This window comes from Periplaneta americana, chromosome 14 (assembly GCF_040183065.1).
Source record: "Periplaneta americana isolate PAMFEO1 chromosome 14, P.americana_PAMFEO1_priV1, whole genome shotgun sequence".
In the NCBI taxonomy this organism is placed as follows: Eukaryota; Metazoa; Arthropoda; class Insecta; order Blattodea; family Blattidae; genus Periplaneta; species Periplaneta americana.
Window position 1 is genome coordinate 1,003,614 of NC_091130.1, and position 13,816 is coordinate 1,017,429.

The 13,816-nt window shown below is 35.8% G+C and overlaps 1 protein-coding gene across 1 annotated transcript in view; it reads left to right on the forward strand.

Moving 5' to 3' along the window:
• The window catches only part of LOC138713050 (frequenin-2), a 74,817-nt gene that overhangs the window by 36,563 nt on the left and 24,438 nt on the right, over positions 1–13,816 (forward strand). Inside the window, exon 2 of the mRNA XM_069844769.1 lies at positions 1,505–1,529. Within this exon, the coding sequence (XP_069700870.1) occupies positions 1,505–1,529 (25 nt within the window). The remainder of the gene's footprint in view (positions 1–1,504; positions 1,530–13,816) is intronic.

The window sequence follows — 13,816 nt, forward strand, 5'->3', positions numbered from 1 at the left end:
TTAATAATAATAATAATAATAATAATAATAATAATAATAATAATAATAAAATAATAATAACAAGGAGCATCCTAAATTAAATGAAGCATGGTCACTTAAAGTAACGTTTAAAGTAAATCTAATTTGTATCTTAACCCTAAGTTCGAACTAAGACCCACGAGTGTGACAGGTTCATACCTGCACAAGTACCTTTCGGCACTACACTTATTTCGCTGTCAACTCACTCACTGCACTGATTCTACCTGATTTCACTAACACTTCTAACCATTTCACTGTTCAAAATACTTTGCACAGCCACTTCACTGACATCAACACACTTCACTTGCATAATAGACTTCACTGACACTACACACTTCACTGACACAACACACTTCCTCACTGATAGAACACTTCAAATAACAAGATATCAATTACAGCCTTTAAGTAGTGTGTATAATATACTATCGTCTATTAGTAAAGTCCTTAAGCCTATTTTTAAATACATTTTGGTTATTGGTAAAGCCTTTAGTAAGTTTGCAGGTAAAGCATTCCAGTCCCTGATAGTACGATTGAGAAAAGAAAACTTTCCAGTGTCCGTCCTCTGTCTTCTTTCCCTCAATTTATATGAGTGGTCGTTCCTTGAAGAGTAATTTTGCGGTTGCAACCTATTTTTTATTTCTCTCCAGGCAGGCTCACCTCTGTATGTTTTGAACAGTGCGCATAATCGAATTCGCGTTCTCCTGTCCGTGAGTGTGTCCCATTTTGATGGTGAATTATTACGACAATACTTGAGAGCCCGTTTTTGAATCTTTTCCAGTGTCTTAATATGTTCTAGTCTGTAAGGATCCCAACATGCAGCACCATATTCCATTACTGGACGAACTAGTGATTTATATGCTTGAAATCGTAATACGTAAAAATGTATGTTGATATCGCGTAGCTTCAGACTAATGTTAAAACACACTTTATGAACTAAGCACAAGACCTGGTACCGGTAGTGAGAAAATAACAAACGTACCTTATCACCAGTCCGCTTCTTTACTAATCATTTCATTTTACTTCAAACTGTCTCCGTGTCAGCTCGCCAGGCTTCATGGATCTGTTTGACACTTCTCACTGGACGCTAAATACGTAAATAATCAAGCCACTGCACTCTTGCCTTTGTGTGCGATGGTGTTTTGTCTCGCGTCGCTGCACAACATTCCTCACGCCTGAGGGGAGTCTCCATGGAAACGACGCTTGTAGGAAAATAGGAAAAAGGACGCTCGGATTGTACTGAATACATGATCAATACATCCTATGACCATTTTGGACAGGTTTTCCCATCTTCTTGCTGTAGGTTATCAAATGATCGCGAGTTGTTCAGAAAGAAGGGTCGTGCTCATTTCAACGTACGGAAGTCGAACCCTGTGCAGCGACCTTGGCGTGAGACGCCGCTATACATAATGCATCGAGGCAAGGCGCCTGATGCATATGCAGCCTTGTCGAGCTGTGACTAACTGGTTTCTTTTTCTGCCTGTTTCAGTTTCCGAGAAGGAGGTGCGGCAATGGTGAGTACCACAGTGAGGTCGAAGAGGCTGTTAGATTGAGAAACTCTGACCTCGCAAAACACGGCAGGTCGTGCTTAAAATTGCAGTTGGTGTAGTCCCTCAGACATGCATTGCATCGTCCATCACCATAGGTATGAAGTTCGTGCCAAAACAATAGATTTAAGTTGAGTATAGATGACATTGCTGCCGCTCGCTACAGACGATACACAGTACGTTCACATCAACAACGCATAGTGGTGTTCTGTGGATCTGTGTACAGTCGTGAAAAGTTTGAAGAATATTGTTAATTTATATTAATACCAGCCGTACCCGTTCGCTCCGCTGCACCCGTTAGAAATAAATATAAAGTAATTACATAATTAAAATAGGACGTTTGATCCAGGGAACATTCGTGTTTGATAGAAGGATAAATCGTTTAATATGTTACTTAATTTAAATTCTATTTAAAATATTAAAATGCGGTCATTTTGATCCAGAGAGCACTCATTTGGTGCAATGACAATTCCTTTAACATGGTATTAATTGTTATTATCAATTATTTTTGGAAAAGCGAAAATTAACAGAAAAATTTTGGCTACAGATTTATTATTATGTTTATATTATATTATATTATATTATATTATATTATATTATATTATATTATATTACATTACGTAAAAATTGTGTTTATAACGGATGTACTCGAATTAGAAAGTTTTTAATTTGTTGTGGGAGCTCTTGAATCTCAGGAGGAACAGCTTTTACAACAGCGCAACATAATGTGCTTGGCTCATTACCCAATTTTTTTGAATTGCATTTATTGCATATACATTTTATGTATTTTAACACTATTCAATTGAGCATAGGCCTAGTTAAAATTTGAATTATAAAATAATGGATTGCTAAGCTAACGTACTATTACTGCATACTAAATCAATACACTCTCGTTGTTCGTTAATTCTCTGAGATTAAAATGAATATATTCATAAACATTATTTTAAGAAATACAGGAAATGAATATACAGAATAACCTATCAAGTTTTCTGTGCATAAGAAGCTATTTTAATCTTACCTGTCCTCGATTTACTCAGACGTTACTGTAATAACATTATAGCATTATGTCCATCTAGAGAAACTACACTTTACAATGGTGAATTATTAAGTAATTATACAAATCGATTAATTTAGCTTCTGATATGACTTCATACAGACACGGAAACATTCTCTGTAGGCTCTGTTTCATAGCTTTCGATTGTTGTTGTCCAAGGCCCCTTATAGACGAAGTCATTTGTTTTTTATTTCATTACACCGCCTTAGATGGCGTTGTTATTGTAATTTTGAAACTCATTTATCTCATTAAATATCAGTCCTAACAAAATTTTTGCATGGAATAAAACTTATCGGAAATGATTTTTAAAGAAACATTTGTCGTGTAATATTTTTCATGAAAATTAATAATAAGGCAGATATTTCGATTTATTTAATTCAGGCCGCCTTATAACCCCCCCCTTTTAAATAAAATATTTTGAATGCCATGAATATTCTAAGTTACAACGAACTTAATTTATATTCCAATTTTCATATAAATCGGTTCAGCCATTATCACGTGAAAAGGTAACAAACATCCAGACAGACAGACAAACAAAAATTTCAAAGAAGCGATTTTCGGTTTCAGGGCGGTTAATTATATATGTTAGGACAAATTATTTTTGGAAAATCGAAAATTAGGAGAACAATTTCGACTACAGATTTATTATTAGTATAGATTTTAGGTTCTGAACAAAGTGAGCTGTTCTGTTATTATCGTATTATTTACGTAATGTTAATGTTATGCATTATTCCAAAAAAGTAAACTCATCTGTTATTAAATAATTACGCAAACAGCAGTGTGTAACACGTTTATTTTTTCCCGGATTATTCTTCGTTAAATGTTGACGTCTCGTGCTTGTATGCATTGTGTTGCGTTACAGTCCAAGTTCAACAACGGAATGAAGATACGAACTTCCTGGCTGTCATTACAATAGAAACGAAAAATGTTCTTGTAAACAATTATGGGTTTAATATTATGTCCTTATGTTATAATTCTTTTTTGGAAGTGAAGCAATACAGTATATGAGAACTGCTACCACGTATTTGAAGACTAGAAAGAGGGTGTGATAACCAGGAAGACTTGTAGTTGCGTTAGAACCTAAACTATGACAAAATAAAATAGGCCTAGCTATATTTTCATGGCTTAACAAACAATTTCCCTTAATGATAATGCTCGCTGTGTATTTCCTGCTAAAGTGAAATAATTGCGATTGCAATTTTTATAAACTGCAGACTAGTGACGCATTGTGAACGGAACCTGTTTCATTTCGCTGTTTCTGGTCGTTATCCTTTTTCCTTTCTGCTGATAATGAGGAGACTCTTTTCTTCTTTAAAATTTGCAATGATATGAAACTATTATAAATTCATATGTGACAGGTTCTCAGTCAATAAATTGGTATTAAATTGTAACAAAACTAACATAATTCAATTTAAATCTTGTCCAAATTCAACCTCGCACATTTCTAGCGCAATAATTAATAAGAAATCCCTATTAGAAACAACAACAACCAAATTTCTTGGCTTAAAAATCGATAATGTGTTAAATTGGAAAAATCATATTAAAGAAATTACCTCCAAACTAAATTCAGCTTGTTTTGCTATTAGATCTATGCAAAAGATAGTAAATGCCAATACCTTAAAACAATATACTTTGCATACTTCCATTCGGTAATGAGTTTTGGAATAATATTCTGGGGAAATTCCACAGATAGTAACAATATATTTCTGTTTCAAAACAGAGTAATTAGAATGATAGTAGGTTGAAAGAGTAATGGAACGGAGAAAATTTCTCTCCGGCGCCGGGATTTGAACCCGGGGTTTCAGGTCTATGTGCTGATGCTTTATCCACTAAGCCACACCGGATACCCACCCCGGCATCGGACAGAATCGTCTCTTTCATCGTATGATGACGCAGAATATCTGCATGGAAATATCATATGTACTTCGGTACATTAAAATAATATATATGATATGCGTAAATCATTTCGTGATTTAAGACGGCGCTTATTCCGTCGGATCCCGGCCAACTAGTCACTCATAACGAGTGCACCTCAGCACATGTGTGGACTTCAGTCCTACGTTCATAGACATCTATGACGTAGTGCAGAGGGCGGCCACTAGAGGGAACCCAAGAGTTGGAACTTAATCTGATATCGATTCTGTCCGACGCCGGGGTGGGTATCCGGTGTGGCTTAGTGGATAAAGCATCAGCACGTAGAGCTGAAAACCCGGGTTCAAATCCCGGCGCCGGAGAGAATTTTTCTCCGTTCCATTTCTCTTTCATCGTATGATGACGCAGAATATCTGCATGAAAATATCATATGTATTTCGGTAAATTAAAATAATATATGTAATAGTAGGTGCCAAATCTAGGGAATTGTGCAGGACTATTTTCAAAAAACTAAAAATAATGCCCATGGCTTGTCAGTATATCTTTTCATTAATAATATTCCTCGTATGTAATCGTGAAAACTTTGTAACTAATTCAACAGTTCATAGCATAAATACAGTCAAAAATGACTTCCATACTCCATCGGTAAGTCTATCGTGCTATCAAAAAGGAGTGCGTTATATGGTAGTAAAAATAGCCTCCCTATCGATATAACAAATGAAACTCAAAACATAAAATTATTTAGGGCAAAATTAAAGAAGTACCTAATTTCTCACGCCTTCTATTCTGTAGGTGAATTCATGACATTCAATAACACTTCATGAAATTGATACTAAAACTTTGTGTTGTACTAGTAGACTATACTGTGAATCTCGTGTGTATATATTTCATCTAGACTGTGACTATAAATTAAGACTTTATAATAGTATTAAGTTTTTTTACTTGTTCCATATTCTAGCTGTAAAGCAATGTATGAATACTGTGGAATATTAATAAATACAATACAATACAATACAAAGGATGTAATGCACTGTGTTTCAAGTGTCGATACCTTCTAGTCCGCGGCAACGTAACAACTGCTTTCCACAGTCCGCCAGGCTTTTTCGCATGATTTTATTGTAGAGCGTGCAAGTATTAGCAACGTTGGGTTTTCTGTGAATGGCGTCCAGTCACGGGCAGTTCATGACGCGGATTGTGTCTTGTGTTCAATTTAAACTACTTCGGTTCACAAACTACAACCCCCGGCTCCACAGCCCCCGGAGGATGAGAGTGCTGAAAATCAATACTGTGTCACTGGACCAGCAGGCCTGGGCGGCAGACCCCCGCCTTGAACACCACTATCCATCTAGCGTGCATCAGCATGTCTTGAATGACACACAACAGAAAGCAATGTCGTTATGAAGCCCCTATCGTGCAACGTGTCTGGAATGTTTTCACAGACTATTACACTTTTACTACGTCACACTACTTTTGACCAATAAAACTGTACGAAAGGACGTCTTTCAACCAATCGTGGCTGCTTATCGCACAATTTTATCGCGTCCCTAGCATTTGTTTAATTTTATCGCGTCCCTAGCATTTGTTTATTTTTATCACTACTCTAGCATTTGTTTAATTTTATCGCGTCCCTAGCATTTGTTTAATTTTATCGCGTCCCTAGCATTTGTTTATTTTTATCACTAACCTAGCATTTGTTTAATTTTATCGCGTCCCTAGCATTTGTTTAATTTTATCGCGTCCCTAGCATTTGTATATTTTTATCACTACCCTAGCATTTCTTTAATTTTATCGCGTCCCTAGCATTTGTTTAATTTTATCGCGTCCCTAGCATTTGTTTAATTTTATCGCGTCTCTAGCATTTGTTTATTTTTATCGCGTCCCTAGCATTTGTTTAATTTTATCGCGTCCCTAGCATTTGTTTATTTTTATCACTACCCTAGCATTTGTTTAATTTTAACGCGTCCCTAGCATTTGTTTATTTTTATCACTACCCTAGCATTTGTTTAATTTTATCGCGTCCCTAGCATTTGTTTATTTTTATCACTACCCTAGCATTTGTTTAATTTTATCGCGTCCCTAGCATTTGTTTATTTTTGTCACTACCCTAGCATTTGTTTAATTTTATCGCGTCCCTAGCATTTGTATATTTTTATCACTACCCTAGCATTTGTTTAACTTTATCGCGTCCCTAGCATTTGTTTATTTTTATCACTACCCTAGCATTTGTTTCTTTGTTTGCCAACATTTCAAACTGCACTGGTCTGGACGTCAAAAAACAGGAAATTACAAACCACTCCAGTCGATGCACAGCACTTTCAAATATGACTCACATTGGCATTCAAGAACAAGAATTAATAAAGATCATAACTATGCATCTTCCCTGAAACCCTATTTACAAATAAATGAAGAGCACCATTCCGAAATCCTGAATAAGTTGAGGGATACACCATGTACATCACCGAGTTCACTTCTTGTACGCACACGTCCAATATAAAATCAATGAACCACCAACCACTAAAACATTCAAATTTGAAAATTGTACCTACTTTCAATAATTCTTTCTTTTAAAATTATTCATGTTTATTTTTTATTTCATCATCCCTAATTAAAACTTTTCTAACACTCGTTTTTATTATTTAGGTTATGTTATAGCTTCTGCTATATGATATTATGAATAGTCACGTATCAGAGATTGTTTAATACTAAGATTTATTGAAAATAATCTGTCAAGTGACGTTGATTACTGGGATCCGGAAAATTGAAGTGGAATGCAACTGTTTTAATAAAAATGAAACTGAATCAACAAAGCCTTCTTGACCAGTAACCGTCCACAGAGTTCAATGAAGATTCCATAGTTGGCACAGCTGATAAGCAAACAGCTATTCGTAACATACTACTGCCATCTACTAGCGTAATATTTATAATGTTGAGATGGAACAAATTTGAAGACAGTTTTGTATTTTCGTAAGGCAATTAATATTTTATTGTATTGGAGTACTTCGTTACTTCTAATCTTTATATACTTTCTTCTAATCGTGTAATAGTCAATTAAATCCCACTCGAGTTTTGATTTTCTCTAGATAAATCAAAAACCTCTAGTGAGATTACTGTTGATAATTTTATGTCTGAAGTACTCTTCAAGCCTTCGAATTACAATTTTATATCACGTAAGTGAAGTGGGTAGGCATTAGCTACACACACATACACACATCCCATTGCCTAAAAATACACATTCAATGGTTGCACAAATCTTGTAGTTTTTGGAGGGATAATTTGTGTTTTAATTATCTCATCATGTAAGCTATTGTTGACTTCTTCATCAGTAAATAGTGTCATCTATCTGATCACTCCAGGAATCCAGAAATAGTAGTGTGTGTTTCTTAACATCCGGGAGAAATACATCTTATAACATAGTGTCATCTACCTGATCACTCCAGGAATCCAGAAATAGTAGTGTGTCTTTCTTAACATCCGGGAGAAATACATCTTATAACATAGTGTCATCTATCTGATCACTCCAGGAATCCAGAAATAGTAGTGTGTCTTTCTTAACATCCGGGAGAAATACATCTCATAACATAGTGTCATATATCTGATCACTCCAGGAATCCAGAAATAGTAGTGTGTCTTTCTTAACATCCGGGAGAAATATATCTCATAACATAGTGTCATCTATCTGATCACTCCAGGAATCCAGAAATAGTAGTGTCTCTTTCTTAACATCCGGGAGAAATATATCTCATAACATAGTGTCATCTATCTGATCACTCCAGGAATCCAGAAATAGTAGTGTCTCTTTCTTAACATCCGGGAGAAACACATCTCATAACATAGTGTCATCTATCTGATCACTCCAGGAATCCAGAAATAGTATTGTGTCTTTCTAAACATCCGGGAGAAACACATCTCATAACATAGTGTCATCTATCTGATCACTCCAGGAATCCAGAAATAGTAGTGTCTCTTTCTTAACATCCGGGAGAAACACATCTCATAACATAGTGTCATATATCTGATCACTCCAGGAATCCAGAAATAGTAGTGTGTCTTTCTTAACATCCGGGAGAAATACATCTCATAACATAGTGTCATCTATCTGATCACTCCAGGAATCCAGAAATAGTATTGTGTCTTTCTTAACATCCGGGAGAAACACATCTCATAACATAGTGTCATATATCTGATCACTCCAGGAATCCAGAAATAGTAGTGTCTCTTTCTCAACATCCGGGAGAAACACATCTCATAACATAGTGTCATATATCTGATCACTCCAGGAATCCAGAAATAGTAGTGTCTCTTTCTTAACATCCGGGAGAAACACATCTCATAACATAGTGTCATATATCTGATCACTCCAGGAATCCAGAAATAGTAGTGTGTCTTTCTTAACATCCGGGAGAAATACATCTCATAACATAGTGTCATCTATCTGATCACTCCAGGAATCCAGAAATAGTATTGTGTCTTTCTTAACATCCGGGAGAAACACATCTCATAACATAGTGTCATATATCTGATCACTCCAGGAATCCAGAAATAGTAGTGTGTCTTTCTTAACATCCGGGAGAAATATATCTCATAACATAGTGTCATCTATCTGATCACTCCAGGAATCCAGAAATAGTAGTGTCTCTTTCTTAACATCCGGGAGAAATATATCTCATAACATAGTGTCATCTATCTGATCACTCCAGGAATCCAGAAATAGTAGTGTCTCTTTCTTAACATCCGGGAGAAACACATCTCATAACATAGTGTCATATATCTGATCACTCCAGGAATCCAGAAATAGTATTGTGTCTTTCTAAACATCCGGGAGAAACACATCTCATAACATAGTGTCATCTATCTGATCACTCCAGGAATCCAGAAATAGTAGTGTCTCTTTCTTAACATCCGGGAGAAACACATCTCATAACATAGTGTCATATATCTGATCACTCCAGGAATCCAGAAATAGTAGTGTGTCTTTCTTAACATCCGGAAGAAATACATCTCATAACATAGTGTCATCTATCTGATCACTCCAGGAATCCAGAAATAGTATTGTATCTTTCTTAACATCCGGGAGAAACACATCTCATAACATAGTGTCATATATCTGATCACTCCAGGAATCCAGAAATAGTAGTGTCTCTTTCTTAACATCCGGGAGAAACACATCTCATAACATAGTGTCATATATCTGATCACTCCAGGAATCCAGAAATAGTAGTGTGTCTTTCTTAACATCCGGGAGAAATACATCTCATAACATAGTGTCATATATCTGATCACTCCAGGTATCCAGAAATAGTATTGTATCTTTCTTAACATCCGGGAGAAATACATCTCATAACCATCTTCTCATATGATTTTTTGTAATTTTACCGGAACTACTTGCATTAACACAACATAGATGGTTTGTCATTGTCTACATGTTTTCCTTTAGGTCCAAATTCCCCTTTCCGTTCTTGAAAGCACGTGCACAGTCGTGTTCCTAGACTTCCAGCTGCATACCTATGGATGTGGACGGCGCACGAATTAGTGACAGATGCCATGGAGCACTGCTACTGTATTAATGTGAGTTAAGAGACAAACAGATGACGAGCATAATGCGAGAGCTGTGGTACGGTGTCGAGTGCGCGCAAGAGCGTTACAAGTAGCAACGATTTTCAAGTCAATATATTTCGTAAATGAGAAAAAAACGAAACGAACTACAATCACCAAGTTTCCTAACGAACGAAAATTAGCTTAAATATGCATTTTCAATCAATTCAACCACCACGACTTGGACTGTTCCCTTGTAACACAGGAACGAATGCAAAGTTGTTAATATTCCTTTTTCACGATTTTTTCCGTCCGCCTAGTTAGATCTGTGGTAGCGTGTCTGCCTCCATACTAGCCGGCCCGGGTTCGGGTCAGAAATTTTCTTGTAAAATTTCTACCTCGAGACTAGGAGAGATGGCGAAAATTGTGCCTGGGTGAAACCCCAAATCTCTCCGCAGTGCACATAAAGAGAATGCATATGTTACTGTTGATAGTGATTCGTCCGTCGGATGGGCACGTTAAGCCTGGCGGCCCCCTTGGTGCTATTCGACAGGAGTAGGCTACGTGCCGGCACCGGGTTTTCCTTCATCATCATCCTCACGTATTCCCCACACTACACTTGCATGAACACCACTCAACATACAGTCACCCTAGTACACGACATAACTCTTCACAGATACACATCATGGCCCGCCGAAGTGGTGTGCAATTTGAAAATGGGTCAGAGTCCTGCCATCTATCCGCAGTAACTATCCGAAGTGCGTAGGCTATAGACACGCACACACAAGTTATGACAAATCTATATCAGTATAAATTACACAAGCTGTGCATATTGTTGCCTTGGTGATGTTTGTAAACATTACAATGTTTAGACGTGTGTAATAAAATTATAACCTGTAATTTAACCAATGAGATACGAACATTACTGGAACTGCTGATTTGGTACATCTCCACCAACTAGACTAAGAATACATTTGATGGAACTGGATCCATTTTAAATGTCCAGAGAGTGGTCGACCAAGTCAGTGTTACTGCCTCTGCAAATGAGGCACCTTCTTGTGACTTAGGCATTTCTTTAGTCGTCTGATAGAACATCTTGGTTTGAAAATGTATCGGCCGCATTACGTCATGGATTATTATAAGATGACCCCGATCGCCGTTTATAATAAGAGTTTGTTCCCAAACCTTGTTAAGTCCATATTATGAAAGGACTGGCTAGTTTTTTTTTTATCCACTGGTCTACGGACTGAGCGACTTTTCGAGTGACACAAACTTGTAGACAAGGTTTGACATTGTTTTGGATGGGAAGAAGCTTAAAATATAATGAAACAAAATCATATAAAGCAATCGTACTCTTCAATTGTGTGAGGTAGTTTTGAATGAAGGACAAGATGATGGCAACACTCGAAAAAATTTTTGGTCAGACAAAGCATGTTTTAAACTTTCAGGGACTGTTAATTGGCACTAACAATGGAACAGTAGTTGAAAGAACTTTTCACGGAGGAGCCTGCTACCACGCCTATTCTGTGAATGATTGAGTAGCGGCACGGCGGGCTTTATATTGGACCTTCCATGCAAATACCTGATCTTAACGTGTAGGGCTACTGTTTATTGCTTTGTGTACGTCATCAATAATTATTATTACCTTTAGTGTTCGCATTTATATTGTTACTTACCGTTAGTAGTAATAATAATAAAATTATAATAATCTATATATATAATTTGAACTGGTAATGGAAATTATGGGAAAACGGCTGAACGGATTTTAATAAATGGCCCCTCATTTTGAAGCTTGGAACCCAAAGTTTTTCGGAAAAGTAGTAGTTTTCAGTGAAATGTCAATTTTCCTACATAATTTTCCTATTTTCCAAAATCCATCTGTTGTCAGTATTGAGAACTAATTTTATTGAATCACGGCCGACTTGATTGAATTTCAGAACAAAACACAAACTACAATAAACAATAGGCTATTACACGAAGCTCAATTCAATTTGCAGTGTATAATTTTCTGAGTATAGCTGTGTATTGGATATTCAAATCTACGAAACTTGAGGTGGTTTGATGTCATTATTAATATTAGAAATTAAATATTATTATAGTTAGTATCATGATGCGTCTATTCTTCATTAATTGTACATAATATTGATGCTATATTGATGACATGAAAGTGAAACGCTTTGAGGTTATGTAAGTAAATGTAGAGAATATCTTAATTTAGATCTTCATTTCTATAATTTATTGAGTGACTGCTATATATAACTACAAAACTTAAGTAAGATAATAATATTGTTACTAAAAATCAAATATTTTTATACTTATTAGACCAGTGGGGTTAGGTCTTTTTCATATACGGTGTAGTGTAGTTATTGATATGTGTCATTGTCTTCAGTATTGGCTCGAGAGAGCGCAAAAATTACAGTTCCTAAGGAAAAACTAAAAGGTATTACTTACTGATAAAATAAGAGACCTAGAAAATTTTGTAGTCTCCAGATCATTTCAGCAAGATCTCTTAGTAGGATAAAATGATTTTCCGCTCTACATTTCAAGTTCTACATGCAGCAGCTATACGAAAATGCTATTGTTCGAAAGCATAGCAAACCTGACATTTTTTTTTTAACTTTTGCCTACAATCCACAATGACCTGAAATAGCTACTGCTATCGTCCTGACATTGATACTTGCGTTTCGCGTTGAAAATCTAAAACTGAAGTTGGATAGGTTCAAGAAAAAGTATTTGGCCTAAAAAAATCCATTCAGAGGGAGTATGTTTCATTATTATGGAAGCAAGTAACTATCAAAAAGACAAGTATTCTTCATTGAAAATAAATCTGAAAAATTTTTATTTGAACGTCTAACGAACTTAGTTTGCAGCAGCATTTGCTGCACAAGCCACTAGTATAATATATTATCATCATCATTATTATCATTATTATTGTCAGTATCATTATTATTATTATTATTATTATTATTATCATCATCATCATCATTATTTTGTTCGCGGTCATACATGGGCACAATTTTCGGTTGCGTGAGGCACTCGATTTGAAATAGTTTGTTTACTAGGAGAGGAGACTGCAGAGTAGGATGGGAAATATAAGCTGCTGTGACCTGCGTCACCTTATCGTAATCGCTAAAGCGGTCAGTGGCGAATTATTAGGAAAGCGCTTGGTTAACGTGGGAGACTCGAAAACTTTTATTCAATTTGGCAAATTAATTCGGCAGCTTTAATCATAAACCTCTTTACTATTTCTCCATCATTGAATTGATTTAAATCACAGACGAGAAATTGCGTAACTAGCCAATAATATTCCATCACGTTGTCTACGTTTATTTTCTTGAATAATCTGGCTTTTATCAAGATTAGTTAATAGATTTGCACGTTCTCGACCTAAAATAATTTCAGAAAATCATATTTCGTTTTCTACGCACATTTGATATTTTTTTTTTTATAAATTTCTTTTGGAAATAATACGTACAGACAACATTTAATTCCTCGTAGGCTACCTTTTAATGCAGCGTGTTTAAGGTATAATGTCGTATTTAGTATACTATGCAAATGTTAAGATCATAAATTTTCTTCGGAATAGTACAGAAAATAACATTTAATTTGTCTTACCTTCTAATTCAGCATATTCTTCATGACATAAGGAGTAATGTCGTTGTATATTAAATTTATTAATGCCTAATAGGATTTTCGAGCATAACATACATCGTATGTTCTCCCCTTCTAAACAGCAAAAAAAACTCTTCCTCCCATTTCTCATGAAATAATCGTTTTCTAACGCGTACACACTGCT